Here is a 24971-nt window from a genome sequence, read left to right as displayed (position 1 = left end):
AAGCTGAATATGGGTAAGCCAGCACAAAGTGAACTGCATGAGTAAATATGTCTACTAATGCTAAATAGGGTTTTCCTGAAGCACTTATTTCTTCAGTTTAACCAAGCCTCTTTCAGTGAGTGTAAATAAAATGGTAATGAGAAGAAAAATCTAACGGAAATAGGTATCACAAGCATACAAGACCCAAACCTCTTTCTTAAACATTGCAGCTGTTTCTCACAAATTTTCATAGTGCTCCAATTATGAACTGAGATCTCTTCCAGGGTGCTATAAGGCTCATTTCCAACTGGCTTGTCAGGTTTTACTGTTGTCTTGCTGTTGGCAGCAAGACAGTTGAATCTGCCTGGACTATTTTCAAAGTCTGAGGAAGCAATTTGTTGTGCATGTGCAGATCAGTTCCTAGTTGTGCAGCAGCTCCAACATGTCACAGAACCATCATATCTTCTGTGCTTGTATGACAGAACTGTGCTTCCTTAGCAATTGTTTTCCAAGGTGACTCATTTTTCTGAGCCAGCGACTTGGGAAGCATAGGGGTTTTGTCTCACCTTCCAGATACCAGTTAAGTCCTGTGTGCATTATATCCAAGAGCTTGTTAACTTTCAGTAGACTAGTCTGTGAAGAGAGGTAGGCTCATTCAGGACACCTAACTAGGCTATCTACTTTTAGTTGATGGGAACATTATCACAGTGTTTCAGAAGACTGAGCTGCTGAAACAAGGGCCAGATAAGGGATTCTTTAATGGTATTAATAGGTTTTATTCTCCCCTGCATTACTAATGGTGCTTGTTTCCTCTTTAAACGGGTCCCTCATTTAGGTATAGGCAAGCTGGTATTGCTGATATGGGTTCCAAGCCTGAGATGGTGAAGAACTTGTGATGAAGCTGTCAGCTGGAACTCTAGGGTGGAGGGATGAATGGTAATGACAGATAAGCAAGGAACATGTGTGAGGTGAGGTCAGCCTGTGAACATATGTGTGGTCTTTGCAGATGTGAATAGGGAAGAAAAAAGAAAAAGGCATGTCCTGTAAGAAGGGACTGAAAATTTAGACTATTTAGAATAATAATAAAAAAGTAGTAAATTACTTTCGATTGCTTATTAACTGGGCATGATCCAGAAATACCATCTTATCTAAGCTTTGCAAAGCATCTTTTCCTTTGTATTCTGCTGAAGAAATTTCCTTTTCCAGGCATAGGCTCAAAACTTCCTACAGAGAGATCAGAAGGAAGTAGAAAAGTGAAAATGTCAGAAGGAGGGTCAAAAGAGTAATTTGGTGTAATCATCTTTCTAAGACAAAGGCTTAATCACACAAGAGAAGAATCCATAGGATATCATGCTTAATTATTTCCAGTTTTTCCTGATCTTATTAGAAATAGAGCAGCAGGGAACATACAACAAACGTGCAAATCTGAGAAACATGAATATTAATAAGCTGTCAACTGGCAGTGGTGGACTGGGTCCCCAGTATGTCTGCCTGCTTCCAACGACTTCTTAACAGTACCAGTCCATTTTCTTGGTGGCCCAGAGTGTGAGTTTGTGTACCAGATCACATGATAGAGGCCATGGTGTGACATATAGGGTCACACTCCAGGTGTCATATGAGAGGCATGGCTCTCAGTGTATGAGGTCATCTAGTATGTGCACTGTGCTGTGACTGGAAGCATCTCTTCCAGTGGGAGTCTGACAAGTGTGGACTTCCATTAAGAAATTATGGTATTTCTTTTTTCTTTTTTTCTTTTATTTTTTTAGCTCCAGCCAACTGGTTTTAATATACAGTAGCTTTCTACAGTAAGTAGACAATTTATCATACAAATGTATTTGCCATATCGTTATGTTTCCTTTCAATTTATTCCAAGGAAAGACATTTAACAAAATATATTTGATTAATAGACTAAGCCTAATTTTGTTTTACAAAATGTAATTTTGAAGAAAGTCTTTCCTGTAATTTAAATCCTTCCAGCAAAACATACTTAAGAAAATAATTCCAGTAAATATTCTATCAACAGTGACGCTAAGTCTCAGTTTCAGAAAGAGAGCCAGAACAAAATAGTCATGCTGAAACTCTTTCAACCTTTACATTAGATAATCCTTTCTGTTGAGAGTAATATCCTTTCTGTTGAGCAGTACTAGTAGTAGTTGAAAACAGGGCTACATGTTTGAGGGTAAACCAGGGTCTTCAATTTGAATACACCTTCCCCTAAAGAGTATCACTTAAAAAAATAAAACTGAAATAAATCAAGAGATTTTTAAATTCTTAATGACTGACCCATGCAGACCAGAGAAGTTTCTTTGGTGGTGGTATCTCTAGTCAGTACCTGCATGCTCTCCATGTCATCATTCTTCCTCATGGGTATGCACTGTTACGTGCTCGCCCCTCCCCCAATTTGTTCTCTCACCTGCCTTGTGTGATGCAGCACTCTGCTGTTCAGAATCTTCTTCCAACTGTGTAGCCTCTCTTTTATGTTTTTCTTTCTTGGCCATAAGAACTTCAAGTGTTTATGGATGTTCATCATTAACAATGACAATTATGCAAGGTCACGCAAAATCAGTCCTAGACTCTTTATCACATGAAGTGGTCCTATAAATCTGCAGATCCATATATCAAAGCTGAGATTCCATCTGATTAAATGTAGACATCCACAAACTAGGCATCTAAACCCAAGATAATCATCTTGACTTTTACAGTCATTGAAGAAAAACAGACACTGTGGATATATAAAATAAGTCAGATGAATGGAGCTAAGACTAACTGCTTTAGAAATCTAAAACTACCTGAGATGAATTCTGGGTGTCTCTACTTTTCAGGGGAGGGACACTTTCCTACTTATTACAACATCTGCTAGTATTCTAAGCTCCAAATGAGAAGTGTTTGCTGAATTGTGCATAGTGATTTTCTTAGTGCTTGTGACTGTCAAGTTCCTGTGCAGAAGTGTGTTTGCACTACTTAATCTTTGATTTATGTTAAGAACTGCAGCATTGAATCTCACAAGTGAGTCAAGGCCTGCTTTCTAGATCTGACAAAAGATCTCCTAGCAGTAAGGCTCTTGAGGCCTTTGAGTACAGCTTTTAGCATAGGTGCCACTGATTTACATAGTCAGGGCTAAGTGCAAACATCAGGCTGTGGTCCACAGTTTCCTTATCACTAATGAAGATTGATACATTTTTCTCCGAATTACTGCATTTCTCTGTATTTCACATATTAAAAGTCAAGACTGTACTTCATGTAAAGAACAGCTTCTTTCTTTTGTTTTGGTAGGACCAGGTCCTTCAGACATTTTCCTAGGTTGTTCCATGTTGAAAGCTGGCAAATCCAGAGGAATAATTATCTCCAAACAAGAAGTATTGAAATGCATTGTAGGAAGTTTCAAAGCCTGTCGTAAGACCTACAAGGAGAAGCTTCCTTTTGTGCTCAAACTGCATTAGTGACTCTGTTGAAAAATACTTCTGTGCTTCATATGTCCCAGGCAACTTTACTGCACCAAATGCTAGCATGTCCCCGAGGTGGCCAGAGCTGACAAAGCAATTGTTTAAGCACTCATATAATCACCTCCAGCCAATTCTGGCTGTGTAGCTCCTCTTTGGAGTCACTCACTATGCAGCAGTCTAGATGGATAGTATTGCAAACACAGGAAGTGACCTACTTAAATGAAAGTTCTTCAATAGCTGTAGTCCACTTTTCACTTCTCTCCAGAGCCCTTCTGGTATAGGGCTTCCCTGGGACCCTTGCAGTTAAGAGGAGAATCAAGTGACAAGGGATGTACTCTGCTCACTACAGCCTTATGCTGAAAATCAGTGTGGAGGGGGAAAATACTCAACTGCAAGGCAAAATCATTTGTAGCTTTGAGTAATGACAGAGATGCACAATCATTGGCTCATGTAGTTGGGATGTAGTATGTATTCAGCATGCAGTATGTAGTCAGATAGACTCCACAGCTTGAAGACTTTAAAGTTGTATGACCTGTCCTTTTTGGCAGTGAGATTGGAAGGGACGTTTTTGTTTTACTTGGTTCAAAGCAAGATGATCTTTTTAATTAACCAAGGGAAGAACGTTCCAGTTTAGATAGGTCCTGGTTTAGGTAGAAAGGGTGTGGGTTATCCATATAGACTATGTGAAGGTTTGGGCACCTTAGAGCATCCCAAATGACTCTGTATGTGTAGAATAGCTAATTAAATTGAGTGTTTTATGTCTAAACTGTTTGGAAGATAAATGGTTTTGAGCTTGACCATGAACTTAGACAACATTCAAGAAAAAGTAGACACATACTGTGTATGTTAGATTCAAATTACTTAATGCCTTTTAAAAGATACTTGATTACTGTATTTGTGGATGGGAAAGCTGTTCTAAGAAGCAAAAAATACATAATCGAACATTAAAGTATAAGGGCAATGGAAACTGACTGGAATTCTTTTAAATACACGTTGTCATTCAGGGTTCCCACTGCTACAGGAAGTTCCCATTGCTGTGGGTTGCTGGGTGGAGAAGAAAATCTTTTCCTCTGTGTATTGTGTTTTGGCTAAAGAAAATGAGCGAAACATAACATCAGTAAGTTTACAAAGGTTTCAGCTAACCACCATTTATGCAGAAAGGCTGGGTCACTGAGGTGGTTTTTCTCCCAACCTGATTTGTCCATGCAAGCTTTTCATATACACATAGAGCTCACTGACCTTAATAAGAGTGGACCTCGCATATGTCCTTTCTCATATCCAGCCACACTCTTGAACTCATGAAGCATCTGAATGCTGTTATAATTACATTAGATAAGATTGTATCTTGCATGGTAATATATTTGTTCCTTTTTCTATGAAAGATGGCTGTGATATTATAGCTTATATAATTTATCAGTGAGGTGATATTTTTTGCCGAGTCATTTCTGCTGCACACCCTAAATGTGCGTATTCTCAATAATAAAACATCTGCTGTTGTGGAAGAGAAATATCTAAGAGACTAGCAAGTGCATTCTCTGGTAGTCAGAATTAAAACTACAATGTCTTTGTTACAGAAAGTGTATGGTTTAACAGTTTTTCTTGCAGGGAAACAACTATGTGTCTTATATGTATTACTTCTAATTTTACAAGATTTCACAAATCATTTACCTGGTCAAGATTTTAATATTTATAGAACTTGCACTGAAAAATTTATGTCCAGTGATCTTATCAAGTCATTCATTGTACCCCAAAAAAGTGTGGGTGTATGTACTAAGCAATACATGTCTCTCATAGTAATGTAATATGCTACAGGGCTTCCAGACAGTCATCCTGGTTATATTTTTATAAGTTAAAATGTTTTATTAATAATAATTTGATTGCATTTTATTAACTTTTATATTATTTAGACCTGTCATTCAGATGACTTAATGCAGTGTTAAGGGCAAAATCTAGGTGATCTAGAAGGGCTTTATAATTTCTAATTTCAATGCCAATTTTTTTGAAACATATAGCTACATATTTTAATGGAAAAAATTCATACAGATATGAACGAAACAGTCTTTGGATGGAGTTGCTTATTTTCTCATAACTTTAATTTTAGAGTAATTGGTATTTACTGTGACACACAACTAAATGAAAAAGAAAGTCAGCTTTCTACATCTTGACTGAAAAGGAGAGGGGAAGACAGTAGAGCAAGAAGTGGGAGCGCTTTGATCAGGCAACAGGCTCAACTTTGCATGTGTTCCTCCATGCAGGTTTAGGTTCAGGGCTTAACATTTGATAAAGAGTAACTTGCTGCAAAACAACTGGATCTTTTAAAATGTTAGTAATTTCTATGTGCTAATGCCTCAGGCATGCTGGGCTAAATGTGTCTAATCTTGGACACATATAGTATGTGGATACAGCATAAAGTAGTTAATGGGTGAGAGGATTCTTGGAAACCTTTTTAGTAAACAGAAATCAGTTACACCAGCAGATGAGTGTGGGACCTATGTTTAAAGACCTGAACAAAGAAACTGGTCCAGAGATCCTTTTAGTCTACATTACCACTGCTAAGGTGAAGAGTGAAAAGGAGAGTATATGATACCCTGTTCAAATGACATATTAAAAGAAGTATTTGGTATTTCTAATTGTGTAAAATCAGTCCAGTAGACTTGCCTTCCATGAGAGCTTGAAGAGTCCTGAGTCCTTTCTGTGATACTTTTGGTAATTTTTTGGGTATGTAAACAGTTGAGGCTGTGTCAAAATATAGGGTAGTAGGATCCTCCTGATGAAAAGATGATGACCATCCGAATGAGTCACTGAGACCTCCTTTATAAATAGTGGAGGAGAAATAAGACATTTTGGGTATGGTGAAGGTATGATTTATCTCACCTGGAAGTTCACATCTAAACCAGGTCATATGAAGCTTCCCTTAAAAAGTTCTGTTTCCCTTCACTGATTGTAAAAGGAACACAGGCTGATTAATTCAGATGTACAGATCTGTACAATAAAAGTCCAAAATTTAGGTAGAAGAACTGGATGAGACTAGAAGACTCTAGATGAAACTAGAAGACTGGAGACTAGAAGTCTCTAGATGTAATTATCTGAGAGTTAGCTGTAAAATTTTTCTAACAGGAAGTAAAAAATCTTACCTTAAGGGAATTTTTTTCCCCTGAGAGTAGAGAGAAACTGGAAGCTCTCTAGTAGAAAAAGAACCAACGTATTTTTTTTTACTGTATATGGGAAGTTTTAAAATTTTAAGTTATCACTCAATAATTTATCACTCTCAATAACTTAATATGTGGTACCACATATTACTGTATGCATTAATCTAAGTAGATTACTATTTTGGATAGCTCTATTAAAAAAAAAAAAGGATCCAGAATTTCTTTCTCTAACTGAAAGTCAGTGTGTATGTTTCAAATGTGGGTGTGCATATGCCAGACAGTTAGAGCCCAACACTGCTCAACATTTGCTTATATAAACACCTATACAATGAACTTATATATATGTACAGCACATCTATACTGTAAAGTACAGTTACTGTAAAGCTAATTTAATATCTGTCTTTGAGTGTATGTCTATATGCACATATTGTGGACATGGAAGTAGCAAGTGAAGATTGGACCAGGTTTTGGTGACAAGGTATATGCACATTTGCAGTGGAAATGTATATATGGTCAGTATATCTCAGTGGCCTCAACTTTTCAATAACTTATTTTCCTATTTTTAAGAAGTTATTTTCTCTGTAGACACACAAGTGAAAATTCAGTTTGATAGGAATCCTTGCTCTTGACAAGCTCATACAAAACTGTATAATAGACATGGGAAAAGGCATGAACAGGAGAGCTGGCAAAGCCATGATGGGTTTCATAAAGTGCAGGTAAAGTGCTATGTTCACTGTAGAACAACAAGGACGTAATAGCTGTACTCCTGGATTCCTTTCCAGTGGCTTCTTTTGGATTATAAATCATAATCGAGATTGTTGCTGAGAATTTTAAAACCTTAAAAAACAGCCAGTAATTTGCAGTGGTAGATTCTTAATGCCCGATGGCAGATAATCTACATTTAAATTTAGTCATTTCAATGAAAATACACCATTTCTCAGAAATAGTTAAGAATTAGAATTAGTGCTCCTGGAATTAGATACCAAATTATAGGGAACCAAATTACAACTTTTTTAGTCAGCCTTTGGTTTTGGGTACAGCAGTTATATTGATGACACAGAAAATTGCTGGGAAAAAAGAGTATGGGCTCATGTGCCTTTAGTTCATGCAATTAGAGCTGAGAAGTCATCGTTACTGTAATGAGACTTAAGATCGCTTTTTAGATATATTTTAAAACCAGGGTTTGTAAAACAGGCAACAGACTAGAACTCTTGCTATCTTCTGGATATCTCTAAATGTATATTTATGCAGTAAAGGCTAGATCTTCATGAGCTCACTAATGATTTCAGTCAGTTCCCCTGAAGCAATGTCTTTGGAAGCAGAGGTAAGACAGCACTGGAAATTCCATGGCAGAAGTACCTTTTGCAAAATGTTATTAGCTTTCAGATGAATATTTCTTTTCCCTTTAGGAGTATAGCCACACTTTTATCTGTAATATAGTCAAGATGCTAACAGTCATGAGAAAGCAATTTTTGGTGAGAATTTCCCATTTTAAAATGTTATCTTCCTTTCGAGAATCAAGAAGCAGTTAATACATTTACAGCAGGCCTATTTATTACTTAGAAAATCTGAATGAATTAAAGCTTCAATATAATTATATGAGGTCCCTTTACCATTTATTTATGAAATCAAAGGATATATACTATACTACAATGTTTCTGCAAAAAGTAAGGGACTAAGTTCAAAGTATCTTTTTGAAAATAAAACCTTTGTATTCTGTACATTTCCTTCTTTAAAATGAAAATGAGGCTTGATTTTTTTTTCCATATACAAGTCTATATATTAGGAGAAAACAGGTGAAAAATGATCATATTTCTCATTGTACATAACATCCCTCTGGGGAGACTGTATTTTACTTCTCTAAAGCATGTATTAGCTTTTTATAGCTTAGTTTTATGGGGCTGTATCTTCACATCCTCTCTGTAAAATTTTCTAGACAACTGTTCAGACTGTGATTAGACCTATTAGTTATATTTCACCAACTTATTGATGTAGCTTCAGAGGAATGGGTTGAGCAATGTCAAAGCAGGATCTGAAGTAATGGAAATAGAAAAATATCATTTGTGGTCTGTACTAAAAAGAGCAGAACTACTTTGATTTAGTGTTCTTTTGGTCATGAAATTCGACAAAAAAGTCAACATTTTTTCCTGCACACAAGAGTATCAAAATACTATGTAGCATGTAGTAACAAAGTATTTTTCATGTAACATGTAGTAACAGTGGTGAGGAAAAAACGAGGGAGAAGTGTAATAATACAAAATGCGTGGGTATAATGTACAATTTAAAGTACCTACATAAAAGAGAATGATTTATTAAAATAATGAGTCATTCTCCAGTTCTATGGACAGCAGTATTAATTTAGACCTTTTCTTTAATACTGGTTTTTAAACCTACCTTCCTACCATGTGTCTGCCATGCAGGTTAAATTCCGATTCTATAAAATATATATATATTTCGTCAAAACCCTACACATTTTTTCCTAGTTATAAGGTACCTGTAATTACTAGAATTCTTCCTGATATTTAACCAGTAGACATCTGTCTGGGAATTTCAAGCAAAGTGAATAATGCTTTTTATTCTAAAACTTCTTTCTATATTTGTTTTTCTTATCAATCTATCATATTTAACAGATCATTTAACCTTTCTTAAAACATCATCTACTGTACAGCTGAATATAGAGTACCATTGTTTTAAGTATTTTATTGAAGTGATTAGAATAAATACTAGTTTGTGTTAGAAAACCGAAGAAATACGTTCCTTGAAACAAAACTGTTTCTTTAGATTATGATAAAAACTCATTCCATATTCTTGTCTGAAAATTCTGTTAGGAATACAATACGATTTGCCTTGTCTTTTAATTTACTGTAAGTAATGTTGTAGGAACAGTTAAAAACTCTGAAGCAATGATGCTTTACACTGTACATAATTGTATGCACACGTGGACACACTCAAACGTACCTCCTTCCTCACTGTATTTCATATCCCATGTACTCTGTTGTTGGAGCCTTAACTTTTTCTTGGAAGCGCTTTGCAAGTTCTGCTAGCAGAGGTTATGAATCAGATAGGATAACCAGAAGTCTTTACAATTTTACTGTATCTTTGTCTGTCCTTTCTGTCACCTTTCCTTTACTGCACTATCTTGTCTGTCTGATTCTCGCAGGAGACATGGATTACAACTGGTTGGACCATACGTCTTGGCATAGCAGTGAGGCATCCCCAATGTCTTTGGTGAGACATGTGGAGCCTTACCATTTAGTTTCCTTTATCATTTCACATTTCCTTTGTTTTATTTACACCTTTGCATGTTTTCTTTTTTGTATCCTTTTTTTTATCCCACACCTATAGGGGACAGTCAAAGGGGAAAAAGAAAAACTAGTGAGCAGGCAGTTTTGTCGGATTCTAACACCTTATCCGAGAGGCAAAAGAAAATGGTGTGCTTTGGTGGCCACTCTTTGGAAGAGGACTTGGAATGGTCTGAGCCTCAGATAAAAGACTCTGGGGTAGATACGTGTAGTAGCACAACTCTAAACGAGGAACATAGCCATAGCGAGAAGGTACTGAGATTACGGAGCCTGCATTTTAACCTGCTCATTTGGTCTTTGTTTGCTCTCTGTCACTCATTAAAATAGTGCATAAAATAAAAGATAGGGTGTTTTTAGAGATAATGTAGCATTTCTTAAGGTGCAGAAAAGAAAAACAAATGAAAAGTCTCTGCATGCTTGCAGCTTTTACTGTTTGGCAGCCTAAGAAAAAAATTGAGAGGGTAAAGGAATGTTGTTCTTATGGTTGCATAATAGCATGTCATGGTATTACCTTCAAGTATAAAGTAATTAACAATAAGGATTCTACTGATTGGCTTATTTGATTTACTATGTTCAAACTCCTGGGGCTGAAATTAAATTAATAGTTTAAACCCCAGGTGAAAAAGGGAGAAAATTACATCTCTCTGCACAGAAAAGTTGTTTTTCTTTTTTCCCTTTCACTGTCATGGTTGTTCTTTTGTTCTGTTGCCATGCCATTTTTGTGCAGTATTGTGCAGAATTAAAGGCTGTGCCATCTGCTTTGGTATTTTTTATTTTTGCTTTCTGTTTGGTGGAGATTATGATAAATCTTTTTAGAGTTATTAGTTGTAATGGTAGCAGATTTGTCTGTGTCTGCTAATTATGCATGAAATAGAGCATGAAATAGTATTTTTCTGTGAAAAAGTGCTATGATTACACAAAATAAAATGTTAAAATTTTATTAATTATGCCAATATACAAGTATAACTGTGCCCATGTATAATTATGGAATAATAATGTTCACTGTAACTATGCTTCATATGTGAAGTAATTATTCCAAGAAAGAAACAATACATTTAAGTGGAGTAATGAGTATACCTTTTAACGTATTCTGTAATTTTTAATTTATGACTACCACTGAGAGAAAGTAAAACATGGAAAATGTTTGTCAGTCTTAGAGAAAACCGAAATGTTTGGAATAGTGGAAAAAGAAGAAATGTCTTACATGAAATTTCTGTGTTGAGTTAAATTTCAGTATTACTCTTACACTAGACCTGACCTCTACAGATGTTTTTGTCAGTACTCAGGTGTGATTGTCGTTGTGTGTAGATAACTATGTAGAGTTGTCTATATCTGTCTAATCAAGACACAAAGTTCATTCTAGATATTTACAAATTGTATTTAGTAAAATAGATCATGTTATTAAATATTTGACATATATTCTGATGGACTATATATCCAAATAAATATTTTCCAGCAGAGTTTTCTGTCACTCTATTACATTAAATATTAGTGTAATCATAATACTTTTATGGCATTTAAAAATTTATCAGGATATTAAAAGTTTTACTGAGATATTTTTCTTTAAAATCCTATTCACTGTATTTTCCATTAACACCATATGATAGCATCCTGTAACTTGGCAACCATCCAAAGATGGAGACCGTCTCATCGGTCGGATTTTGTTAAATAAACGACTAAAAGATGGAAGCGTGCCTAGAGACTCGGGAGCAATGCTTGGATTGAAGGTTGGTAATGAATAATTCTGGAACTAACAACTCTCTCAGTTAAACTAGCTATCTTTATAATGAAAGTATTCTCATATTATATAGTGTACGCATACCAATATCTATAATGTCTTACTCTCAAAATTACAATATAGAGACATTTTATATTCAATTACCAGGAGTAAATTTATAGGGTCCCTGACAGGCTCAAAAAATTGTATTTTTCTGAAAGACTAGACATGTTTTCACAAGTTTGCTGAGAATGTCTGCTCTGCAAGGTACTAATTGCATCCTTGCTGGGCAAGCCAAGCCTTGTCTGTTTTCTTCGGTATGGAGCATTGCACCATGGTATAACTTCTGTTCCCCAAAAGAGGGGAGAAATATGAAAAATAAATTATCTCTTTTCAAGATCTGGGGGGCATCTGGAAGTTAATGACATTTCAGTCCAGAGCAGAGTCTGCCAATGGAAGTGACTGTTTCTGGATTTTTTTCCCTTCTGATTGTTTTATTTGCTACATTTTAAATACACAATACAGATAATTATTTAATATTTATTGTATATTATCACAAAGTAATGTGTTTACATCTCTTTCGCATGCAGTACTATTTGAAAACATTATGAAGCTAATCTAGCTCATACCTTGATCTCATTTTTGTGTGATATTATTTGCAGTTCTAGCAATACTACTACAAGAACAAGAATGAATTTTGCACAGTAAAAGAAGCAAGCATGTATTTATTTTGATTCAATGTCCTTGTTTTAAGAAGTTATTATGAAGTTTGATTAATTCTTTGTTCACTATTTAGCATGAGACACTGACTTCACTTTGGGTATGCAGATTAGATATAGTCATACACTGCAAATAGGGATTACATCGATGTAGTTACATACTAACATGCTTTGGAAATTTTTGAATTTTTTATTTAATTGACAAATGATTTTATTTTGAAGTCAATGGAGAAGTCAGTAGAACATCACTTTTGGTATGTGTATTATTGTCAAAAAATGCAAGAGAGACTAACAGTGCCAATATGAAGTACCTTTTGTTTAAACTTCTGTGTTTAAAAATCTAAAATCTTCTATTATAAATCTCTTCACTGAGATTCATGAATAGTTTAGATTCAAGAGTAACTATTTTTTAATCTCAATAGACATCTGAAAAGATTGATTTTCAGCAGTTATTCCTGACCTGAATTTTCAAATACTTACATTACTGAAAGTAACCTAGACTGGATTTAGTATTACAAATTTTAAATCCCAATATGAAGACTGTTAAGAAATCTTAAGAATTTGAAGATTATGCAGTTATAACTGATTCTGATATGTGAATCTCCTGATTCCAAGAAAATTATTATGGTCAAACCTGTTGAAATTTCCTGTAGAGAAGTCTTCAGTATGATGAGTATTTTCATCTGACTTGCCCAGCCAAAGTGAATTTGATTACCTAAGAAGACGTTTGATGCTTAGTGTGAATATCGAGTTCTGTTACATTAATATATTTGCTTTCACTTAAAAAGTATTGAAGTGAGCAGTCTAATGACCAATACCTTACTTTTTTTGGGTGGTAACTTATAATACAGTAAAATACTGTACATTTATTAGCTAAAGTTTAAAAGCTGTAGCATTCTGTATTTGCATTGTATTTAAATTACACAAATAGCCAGAATAGGAACAAACATAACCTGTCATAGCCAAAATTCTGTGGTTTTTCTCATCTGTATCTGTCTTACCTGGGCTACCTCAAAACCAGGGAAATAATTGAATAATTCTTTCTGTTTCCAGAACATTTAAGTAATTTAAAGTAATTTTCATTCTATGAAAATACTTCCTCTTTGAAACAGGTAGTAGGAGGAAAGATGACTGAATCAGGTCGACTCTGCGCATTTATCACCAAAGTTAAAAAAGGAAGCTTAGCTGATACAGTGGGGCATCTTAGACCAGGTATGTATCTACTATAGATCTATACTGCTGAATTCCTTTTCTGAAGGTGATAACAAGTGAGCGAGTTTAGTTAGATGTGAAATTATGTTAAATAGGTGTGATGAACTACTGCAGAATTCAACCTGACATTCAGTTACTAGATTATTGACATTACTGCTTTTGAGAAATATGTGAATTCTCATGTACTCAAAATAATATTCCACTGATGTTCTGCCCAGTCATTTTGTAGTGTATATTTTATTTAGAGCAAACCAAGCTATTACAACCATGTGAACAGAACCAGCTCAGCTAAGAAACTGCTTCTATCCCAACGTGCAAACCATAGATTACGAGATTGGAGAATGTGCAAGAGATATTAACTATTAACATAAGAACAATCTGAACCTTAAATACTAAGCTTGTAGAGGTAAATAGATCTTCAAAATAGTAAGTTGATGAGATATGCTGTTTTGAAGACCTACATTTTCTAAAGAGCATGTTGAGATTCCTGTAAGCCACAGCTGCCAAAGCAAGTAAGAGCTATATCTAATTCAATAGGGGTCCTAACGATGATATTATTGTTTCACTGAACTTTAGATATTTGAAGCTGAGCTGCAGAAAACCTTTAATACTCAGGATTTCCTTGTATTAAGGACTTCAGACTTGTTCTAAAACACAGGTTTCACAATCCAGTAAACTGACAGTAGAATGGCTTAAATTGTCATTGTAAGTACAGTCCACAGCAAACTTCCTAAGCAGAGTTTAATTATCGCTGAAATTATAGGTGATGAAGTATTAGAATGGAATGGAAGGCTACTACAAGGAGCCACCTTTGAGGAGGTGTATAACATCATTTTAGAATCCAAACCTGAGCCACAAGTGGAGCTTGTCGTTTCAAGACCAATAGGGTAAGTAATTTTGTAAATTTTTGTATTAAATATGATAAAAATGTTGCTAAATTTTGTTTTTAGGGCAGAGCATATCAAACAGATTCATACACATTGTAAACAGTAAAACTGTATGCAAAATTCTGTAAACCAAAAGCATAGCTAGAATGATAGATCACACCAGTAAGTAAAAACAGCTAATATGGTAAAAAATAGGTTCCCTTCTGTGGTTGTTTAGTTGGTGATCCAGCCTATATTGGCTCTGAAACTGTGGTTATACTCTTTGTTATTACAATTCTTGACTCTTGATTTTTATTTCTCCATTGCCATTTTTATATAATAGATATAAAATTATATATTCATATTCAGTCTCTGAACTGATGATGAACTCTATTGACAATCTGAAATTTGCACAAAATGCACTATGCTAATGACATAATCAATATGCTTTGGAAAGTGTTGAATCCACATTCTCATCATCTTCATCTATGAAATTACTGTTTGTTATCTAATACAGAATATATCTGAAGAAATAGCTAGTAGCATGTGAGACTTTTTCATTGGTGCTTTACATTGCCCAGTTTTCTTAACTTTCAGACCTATCTCTTAATGTCTAAACTTAAATTTTTCTTGCATAGCAATAGTTGCTTTGTTATATTAGACTGTGAATACTTCCCCTTCTTCATCCGTTCTTTTTCTTCCAAGTTCCTACAGCCTACAGTCACATCCATCCTTTTTTTACTTCTCCATTTGAAGTCCCATAGCTGATCACACCTGGGCTGTGAAGAGGGGGATGCTTATCACTGAATTTGAAGATGGTTACAGTTGTTAAGAATTTTCTCTTTTCTCCCACAGAATTTATTATGATGTATGTGATGCAACTGGACAGGGTGCTAGGTAATCCCATCTAGGCTCCCTTTTACACATGAGGTTTGGGCCAGGTGGTCTTCCAAGATCCCTTCCAACCTGGGCTATTCTATGATTCTATGATTCTATGATTATATATTAAGAAATATATTTATCCCTTTATTTTGTGTAAAATGCATGTAATTATATTTGTACATATAAATACCTTCATACAAAAAAGCATGGGTAACATAACAACTAAAAATTAAGTACTAGAAAAGATCTAGAACCATATAATCTGAGGATCGGATTTCAGTGAGGATAATTTGTTATCAGTTCAGCTATAATAGGAACTTAATGTGTTTGACACATCAGGAGCTTAATGTGTAGGAACTTAATCTGGTTTGACAATTTTAAACGAACTTGATAAGAAAAACTGCTTTATCTTGTCAGTGAGATGAGAGATTATCATCTGCTACATACATATTGAATTGCAACCCCTTTAGGGTAAAGGTTGTATCAGCTGTCCTATCCTTTAAAACCTTTGCATAACTTGGGAGTTGTAGGTATAACAGTAATGCTAAGGGACAGACTACATTACTAGAAGAATATTGTGAAAAAGTGTTTTCAAATTAATTTCATAAGGTGTAAATTCTTTCATAATTTCAAACAGAAGTTTAGAGCAAAGGTTTCAAGCAACTGCTCATGTCTTGAAAATATTCCATTTTTTCTTTCTGCATTCTCTTCATTGTGCTTTTATATTTACTGTCTGTTGTTTACCTTATCATCATGTCTTCTGTTATGTTACCATGTGCTCCACTTGCTGTCACTAGAGCAGCTCATCTATAATTCCTTAAAGAAAGTGATGACCCCCTCTTCAGTGTTAACTGCTTGCCACATAGTCTGAAGAACTGAGCCAGATCAGGGCTAAAAAAGTTGTTTTGTGTATTTGATTCCTAGTGTCTTTTTGCAGTAGATGTAAAACAGGGCTTTCACCTCCAAAACTCCAGTTACTAGTCTAAATGGTTTTATAACAAGTCTCAGTGATGAACACTTTCTGCCAGTTGGTAAGGTTTTAGATTCTGGTTAGATGTATGTAACTCTTTGGATTTTGGTATTGACAATATAACTTTACAAATGTTTTTCATGAAATTTGGGCTGATGAACTGGAAATACCGTATTATCTTCTCAGTTTAGAAGATTTTAGGTCATAATCAAATATATTATAGAAACGAACATCTTATACTTGCCCAAGGAAACATAACACCATAGTCTGTGTTCTGTCCCAGGGAATAAAGTTTCAATGTATTTAAAATAATTAAAAATTCATATTTACCAGATGTCAGAAGTGATTATTTCAATTAGAATAACTGATGCCCACTTGAAGGATTTCACTTTTGCAATGAGGTATATCCTATTACTTATAGTGTCTTGATGGTCTCATGGCAACACACTAACTCGTGTCAGAAATCTTCAGTTACTGGCAATTAACCTAGCTGAGAAAGAGGACCTGTTGTCCCATCCTCATATTCTGAATACAAAACCAAATTCCACTAAACACGATTGTTAGTTCTTCATATTGTTATGGGCTGACTGCTATGAAAACTAAAGATGACAAACTAAGCTGGAAAAAGAAGATAAAACTGAAAGCTTCTTTTAAAAAATGTTCATACCATTTTGACATGCAATTTATCCCTTTTTCCATCTTAAAATAAAAATTGATGGCCAAGTTGCTATTCTATGTGAGCTGGCTGTCTCTTATACATGAGAACTATTTTCTGCTTTCTGTTTCTCAGAAATAGTTATTTTAATATGTTCATTATTTTCATAGTTATTACTGTTTTGAATTTGGAAGGAATGATCCATTGTGTTTTATTAATTATTCTATACAATCTGCTTGCGGTGGAGCATATCTTAAAATGTAAAGAGATGCCTAAAACTACTTCTGCTTCTCCTACATCTGTATCTCAGTGAGAGTTCTTTGTAAGAAATACCATTCACACTACTGTGAAATACTGGTATCTCTATGCTTTAGAAACATAAATGATAGTGTCCAAAGCTTTCAAGTTTATTGTTTCAGCTATCTATAGAAAACTCATGTTCAATCTGTTCACCATGATATATGTTTTCAAGGTTTTCTTCTCAAACTCATAGGGTAGAAATACTTTTTTGAAATTACAAGTTAGGCTCAGGAGTGTATTTCTGAGTAAAGTAATAGGTGAGTATTAGGTCCCTTTATAAATTCCACATATATCAAATATGCAAACTTAAATATTTACTTCTTCAATAGCCCTTGGAAGTTTCTGATAGATTTTGCTTACTAACAGCAGGGATAGTGATTTTTCCTTCTCTACAGTGGGCAGTCACAGCAGTTGCATGCCTTCTGATTAATTTGAATTATTTGGTACTGTGCATCAATTCACTTGGAAAGATTCCTCAATCTGCTTACTAAAGCTGTCTTTCTAGTGAGTCTGGAAAAATATTTGGAAACCCTATACCAAAAAGAAACTAGATAACTTTTATTTGTACATAGTACAGACTTCTTTTTTTTTTTTTTTTTTTTTTTATTTTATGAGACAGTAGATACCACTGAAAGCATTTTTAACCTCTCCCTCCTTTTCATATACCTTTGTGGTGGGTTGACCTTGGCTGGCCACCAAACGCCCACCCAGATACTCTCTCCCTTTCTCTCCTCAGCAGGACAGGGGGAGAAAATATGACAGAAAAGCTCATGGGTCAAGATAAGGATGGGGAAATCACTCAGCAATTACCATCATGAGCAAAACAGACTCGGCTTGGGGCAGATTAATTTATTAGGAATTAATAAGAGAACAGGATAGTGAGAAATAAAAACAAAACTAAAAAACACCTTCCCCTCACCTCCCTTCTTCCTAGGCTCAAATTCACTCCTTTGTTCCTGGGTCTCCTATTCCCCCCTCTGCCAAGCAGTGCAACCGGCTGTGTCTGGCACAGGGCAGCTCTCCTCACAGAGGCCCCCCCTGCAGCCCCCACTGCCAGCACCCAGGCACCGACACCCAGTGCAACCTTGGACTGAAACACACATCATGATTTTAAAGATTGTTCTGCCTGTGACTCAGAGCTGAATCTCTTCATCTTGCTTGGTTTTGCTCAAATACCTCTGAAATAATTTATTAGCATATTGATAGCTTTTATTAGCATACAGTAAAGCCCTCATAGGAAGAATATGTTCCTTTGGGGGGTGGGTGGGCGTAATGAGGTACCTAGTCATTGTGACTGAGTGTTCTAAAATTACATAGCTGTACAGGCAATTTAATACAGGTGTTGCAACATCTCATGTATATGCAAGTATGCAATTTTGCCAAATGAAATTGCACATTTTATTTAGTCATGGAAAAGGTAAGATTGTCCAAATTTGGGGTTCAAGGACAGTAAAGGGCACATTGGGATAGCCATTACTGACAGTCTAGTATGTCTGAGTGAGGGTCAATAAATTTAATTAATGTATAATGTCATCATAAAGTCTACTACTCACAGTTTTAGTCTACTGAGATTGTTCTTTTTTTATTTACTGAATTATTTTATTTGTGAATGTGCAGCCTCTCTCCTGCATCCACCAAATGACTTGTTCTGTAGGCTTTAATTTGCCACTGAAATTATTTATACTGGATAAAGATAAATATTCCCCATGGCTGAAGACAGCCAGCAGATCATACGCCTTTCCTGAGGCATTTCATGGTGGCTTGAGAAGTGTTACAGTGTAACTGGAATTTGAATATGCTTGTTAGATAAAGGATCAGCCTGTCTTAATTTTCCTGATTTCAGGGACATTCCCAGAATACCTGACAGTACACATGCACAGCTGGAGTCCAGTAAGTTTCAATTGTGGGGTAGGAATATCTTCTCTCTCTTTTATGTAAGCACAGATAGATTGAAAAATGTCATCTACAGTCAGTATAGCTCTTGTCTCTGTCTGTATTTGTCTCAATATGTCATCTTACTGTATTATCTATCTACCTTTGTTTAATAATAAACTATCAAAAGTTAGGATAGTTTGTTTTAGGCTTGACATTTGGTTTTAAGCTTAGGCTATTTTTGATTGAAAAAAATAATTCTAACTAATATACAAGAACATTAATAATTTTTAATTTTGTGTTTTGTTGTTTTGCATTTCAGTTGAACCTTATAAACTAAAACTGGGAATGAAATGGTCTTTATTTACAATCTGAGAGATAGCTACTTTGAAATCAGAATACTTCTACTTTATTAGAACCATTCACCATTCCTTAAATTGACTAACCCAGTATTTCATGTGGGGAAAAAGAACTTGTTCTTTGGCTTATATCTGATAAGATGGATTTCAGCCTGGAGTTATTTTTTATCATTTTAGAACTCTTTTATAATAGATGCCATGAATAAATGCAGTGGCACAAACTTGATTATAATAATATGAAAAACTCCTCCAATAACTTTTCACTGATCAGCCAAGCCTTAAAATAAAATCCATTTTATGTTTTGTGAGATGTGGATTGTTGTTTGTATTTATAAAAATACTTTACTTTTACTCTATGTTTTATATGTCAAAACTTGTCCTCTGACAGTTTGCAGACCTTGTAGGTATGAAACAAAATGCACAAAAAACATTACATGCATCTTGATGTTTTTGTAAAAATCTAATTAAAAATTAGTCTTATTGTACAAGATAATAAGTCAGAATACTGAATGTCTGTGACCACAATAAAGTACTTACTATTTAGGAATTTTGGGCCTTCAAGTTACTGATATGATTACAGTCAGAAATATCTGAATAAACTATGTTTCATTCTATAAATAAAAGCTTTTGATTGCATCTGAGCACCAAAAGATTGAGTATCATTATTTGGTAATTTTAAATAGATAAAAAAGTTATATTTAGCACAACTTTATTGTATGTGGGATATATTTCTACAATTTTCGTTTAAAGAATGTTGTGAAAAATGCCTAAGTGCTACTATTTATAAAATATTTTTAATTACAGGTTCTAGTTCATTTGAATCTCAAAAAATGGACCGACCTTCTATTTCAGTGACTTCTCCTATGAGTCCTGGCATGTTAAGGGATGTTCCACAGTTCTTGTCTGGACAACTTTCAGTATGTAAACATTTCATTGATATTAATGTTGTGCTTTTTGCAGCATATACAACTCTCACTACAGAGTGCAAGCTACCTCTAACATAAATTCCTTGTTAAACTAGCTAAACTTTTTTGTTAATGCTGTATATCTCAGTGTAGGCAGAGCCATAGTTTCATAAGAACATTCCATTTTATCTTTTGGTAATTTTATATATGTTGAATTATATATACATATCTATGTATATTTGTCTAGTAAGCTAAACTGGTAGAGTCAGATTTTCAGAAATGTCTAACCTTGACCTCTAGTTGTGTTTGTGCTGATCAGTGTATACACTTTTCAGCTGTAACAGTTACATGTACAGTTGGAAGTTTTTATTACCTGTGTGTTTGGACATTAATACTGCTTATTTATTATGCACTAGCTTTCATATATACCTTTCCCAAGATATCCCTTTGGTTGTTTACTAATGTTGTATTCTTTGTGCCAGCGTTGCTCACTTCTGTTCTTTGCTCTCATTGAGAACAAAGTTCATTACATGAATCTTTTCTTTAAAAGGGTAATTTTTTGTACTAGACTGAAGAACTTGGGTTTTGTACACCTTTCTGTGTCATGTATAACTCCAAAGTGTGATTTTTTTTTTTTTTTTTTTTTTTTAAATGCTCAGTTGTGGCCTGGTACATGTTGAAAATGAGAGGAAAATGGAATGGAAGCAGTGAAAACTGGTGTTAAACAAGTTTAAAAATGTCACGTTCATATTTCTTCCAAGTTGCTTATGTTAAGATAAAGAGTGCACCATGAAAATATGCAAAAAATCTAAGCAGACTGTTTATAGGTCTCACAGAAATGGTTTATGGCATTGATAGGCAAGAGGAAGAAATCTTTTTCTGTCTGTTCAGAAGCCATGTTGACTCCATTTTGCAATGCATGAGACATTATTTGTTTTGCTTATTGACCAGCCATCTATAATATATCATTTTTAATTTTCTGTAACTGTTGTACTTAACTAAGACTGAATCAATTGAAAGACTCAATCCTTTGGATAAATGGAAAACTAGAAAACTTGTCTGTAGAGTGCAAAATGCTTTGCACAAAACACAATGAAAAGGGAACATGAAGTTTCAAAATACACAGGCCGAGTTTTCTAAAAACCGATTTAGTTTTTCAAGACAGAAAAAATTGTTGAGAGTGGAAACAGGGGGGAAAGAAATCTCTTTTCAGTAAATCTCATAAAAGATCAGGCTGTCAAAAAGTTTTGGTTCCTAGCTCTCAGCATGACATTCAAGATCCAGAGTTAGCTGCTCAGACAGCCAGTGCACAAACACTGAGGAATGATGGTCAAAGTAGGAACTACACAGAACTGTCTTCGTCACTTTCTCAGTTTCAGAAACAAAATCTTCAGGGGTTTAAGATTAAGTCAATAGGTCTGTTGATTTTGTAGTTTGATGGGATATTGCAGTTTGAGGTGCATAAGAATAGTATCAGGACTTTTGAAAGTATATTCTAATTTACTGAGAATAACAGAATTCACAAGGTTTTATGTCTCTGAATGGCATATAAATTCAGTGTTTCCCTTGTTTTCCTCACACAGCAGCTGATGTCGGAGAATGCACAGCTCTGGTTGACTGACACTGAAGTCAGAAATGCTCAGTAACTCTCTGAAGTCTCACTGTCTCAATGTAGACACCTAACAGTAGACAGTTTGAAAATTTGGACACTTAAATTACCTCACCCGCTAAGGAAAAGTTGGAAGCAGCTGTATTTCATGTTAACCGTGTTAATGGCACAACCCAGCTCCCGCTGCTGTTGGCTCAAGGCTTTGAGAGGCTAGTAGTAAACCTTTTGCTTTTCAAGGAAGGGTGGCTGTCACAATGTCTGAAGATGGTGTGGATACATAGCAACGTGGCACCTAACTGGGCACATTGAAATGTGTAGACTAAAATATATTTTTACAACATTTTTTTCAGAACAGTAAATATCTGTACACTAAATATCTGACATTTTAAATTAATTTTGAAAAATCATAAATTTTCTGAATTTTCAGATTTGGGGGTTTATGTGTCTTGAAGGTAGTGCAATGAATAGTTTTTTCTTTTTAAAATTTTGGTTTCTCGTTTTATAACTAAAAAGTTTTGAAACTTTGGAAGAATTACTTAAAAAACCCCATCTCTTTGTAGAGTTGGAGATGTTTTGAGAAATTAGAATCACAGAATCACAGAATCGTCTAGGTTGGAAAGGACCTTGAAGATCATCTAGTCCAACCTTTAACCTAGCACTGACAGATCCCAACTACACCATATCCCTCAGCGCTATATCAACCCGACTCTTAAACACCTCCAGGGATGGGGACTCCACCACCTCCCTGGGCAGCCCATTCCAACGCCTAACAACCTGTTCTGTAAAGAAATACTTCCTAATATACAGTCTAAACCTTCCCTGGCGCAACTTGAGGCCATTCCCTCTTGTCTTATCGCTCATTACTTGGTTAAAGAGACTCATCCCCAGCTCTCTGCAACCTCCTTTCAGGTAGTTGTAGAGGGCGATGAGGTCTCCCCTCAGCCTCCTCTTCTCCAGACTAAACACCCCCAGTTCCCTCAGCCGCTCCTCGTACGACATGTGCTCCAGACCCTTCACCAGCTTCGTTGCCCTTCTCTGGACACGCTCGAGTAATTCAATGTCCTTTTTGTAGTGAGGGGCCCAAAACTGAACACAGGAATCGAGGTGCGGCCTCACCAGTGCCGAGTACAGGGGTAAGATCACTTCCCTGTCCCTGCTGGCCACGCTATTTCTGATACAAGCCAGGATGCCATTGGCCTTCTTGGCCACCTGGGCACACTGCTGGCTCATGTTCATCCCGCTGTCAATCAACACCCCCAGGTCCCTCTCTGACTGGCAGCTCTCCAGCCACTCCTCCCCAAGCCTGTAGCGCTGCTGGGGGTTGTTGTGGCCCAAGTGCAGCACCCGGCATTTGGCCTTATTGAAACTCCTACAGTTGGCCTGAGCCCATCGCTCCAGCCTGTCCAGATCTCTCTGCAGACCCTCCCTACCCTCGAGCAGATCAACACTCCCACCCAACTTGGGGTCATCTGCAAACTTACTGAGGGTGCACTCGATCCCCTCGTCTAGATCATCAATAAAGATGTTAAACAGGAGTGGCCCCAAAACCAAGCCCTGGGGGACACCACTCGTGACTGGCTGCCAACCGGATTTAACTCCATTCACCACCACTCTTTGGGCCCGGCCATCCAGCCAGTTTTTTATCCAGCAAAATGTGCAATCATCCAAGCCATGAGCAGTCAGTTTTGCCAGGAGAATGCTGTGGGAAATGGTGTCAAAGGCCTTACTGAAGTCGAGGTAAACTACATCCACAGCCTTTCCCTCACCCAATAAGAAGGTCACCCTGTCGTAGAAGGAGATCAGGTTTGTCAGGCAGGACCTGCCTTTCATAAACCCATGCTGACTGGGCCTGATCATCTGGTTGTCCCGCATGTGTTGTGTGATGGTACTCAGGATGAGCTGCTCCATCAGCTTCCCAGGCACCGATGTCAAGCTGACAGGCCTGTAATTTCCCGGATCATCCTTCCGACCCTTCTTATAGATGGGCGTCACATTGGCCAGTTTCCAATCTGTCGGGACCTCCCCGGTCAGCCAGGACTGCTGGTAAATGATGGAAAGTGGCTTGGCGAGCACCCCAGCCAGCTCCTTCAGCACCCTCGGGTGTATCCCATCCAGTCCCATAGACTTGTGTGTGTCTATGTGATGCAGTAGGTCACTGACTGTCTCCTGGATTGCAGGGGGGTCGTTCTCCCAGTCTCTGTCCTCTGGCTGAGGAGGCTGGATTCCCTCAGTACAACTAGTCTTGTTATTAAAGACTGAGGCAAAGAAGGCATTAAGCACCTCAGCCTTCTCCTCATCACTTGTTACCATGTTTCCTCCTGCATCTAGCAGGGGATGGAGGCTCTCCCTGGTCTTTCTTTTGCTGTTGACATACTTATAGAAACATTTCTTGTTATCCTTGATTGCTGAAGCCAGGGTAATTTCCAGCTGGGCTTTAGACCTCCTGATTTCTGCCCTGCATAGCCTCACAGCTGTAATCACTGTGAGTGGCTAGCCCCTTCTTCCAAAGGTGGTAAACTTTCCTTTTCTCCCTGAGTTGCAACCAAAGCTCCCTGTTCAGCCAGGGTGGTCTTCTCTGTCGCCAGCTTCTCTTACAGCACCTGGGGACTGCCTGTTCCTGAGCCATTAACACTTCCTTCTTAAAGAGTGCCCAGCCTTCCTGGACCCCTATACCCTTCAGGATCATCTCCCAAGGGATCCTGTCAAGCAGGTGTCCAAACAAGACAAAGTCAGCCCTTTTGAAGTCCAGGATGTCAGTTCTGCTTAGCCCTCTCCTGGTCTCTCTAAGAATAGAGAACTCTATTATTTCATGATCACTGTGCCCTAGTCGTCCTCCAACCGCCACATCACCCACCAGTCCTTCTCTGTTCACAAAGAGGAGGTCCAGCAGGGCACCTTCTCTGGTTGGTTCTCTCACCAGTTGCGTCAGGAAGTTATCTGCCACACATTCCAGGAATCTCCGGGACTGGTCTCGCTCTGCTGTGTTGTATTTCCAGCAGATGTCTGGGAAGTTAAAATCTCCCACAAGAACA

At 36.5% G+C, this 24971-nt stretch overlaps 1 protein-coding gene across 27 annotated transcripts in view; it reads left to right on the top strand.

Annotated features, from left to right (window-relative positions):
* The window catches only part of RIMS2 (regulating synaptic membrane exocytosis 2), a 500381-nt gene that overhangs the window by 255581 nt on the left and 219829 nt on the right, over positions 1-24971 (top strand). For 19 of the 27 annotated variants that reach the window (XM_074812830.1, XM_074813239.1, XM_074813084.1 and 16 more), the window contains 6 exons: positions 9732-9799; positions 11481-11600; positions 13422-13521; positions 14285-14408; positions 19038-19084; positions 20230-20342. In XM_074812830.1, the coding sequence (XP_074668931.1) occupies positions 9732-9799; positions 11481-11600; positions 13422-13521; positions 14285-14408; positions 19038-19084; positions 20230-20342 (572 nt within the window). Of the gene's footprint in view, positions 1-9731; positions 9800-9916; positions 10126-11480; positions 11601-13421; positions 13522-14284; positions 14409-19037; positions 19085-20229; positions 20343-24971 lie in introns of all 27 variants that reach the window. The other 8 variants (XM_074814158.1, XM_074814086.1, XM_074813314.1 and 5 more) reach the window with 1 other exon arrangement.

The sequence above is a fragment of the Strix aluco genome, chromosome 1 (assembly GCF_031877795.1).
Source record: "Strix aluco isolate bStrAlu1 chromosome 1, bStrAlu1.hap1, whole genome shotgun sequence".
In the NCBI taxonomy this organism is placed as follows: Eukaryota; Metazoa; Chordata; class Aves; order Strigiformes; family Strigidae; genus Strix; species Strix aluco.
The sequence above is the reverse complement of the archived record's forward strand: the minus strand, read 5'-3'. Positions and strand labels throughout refer to the sequence as shown.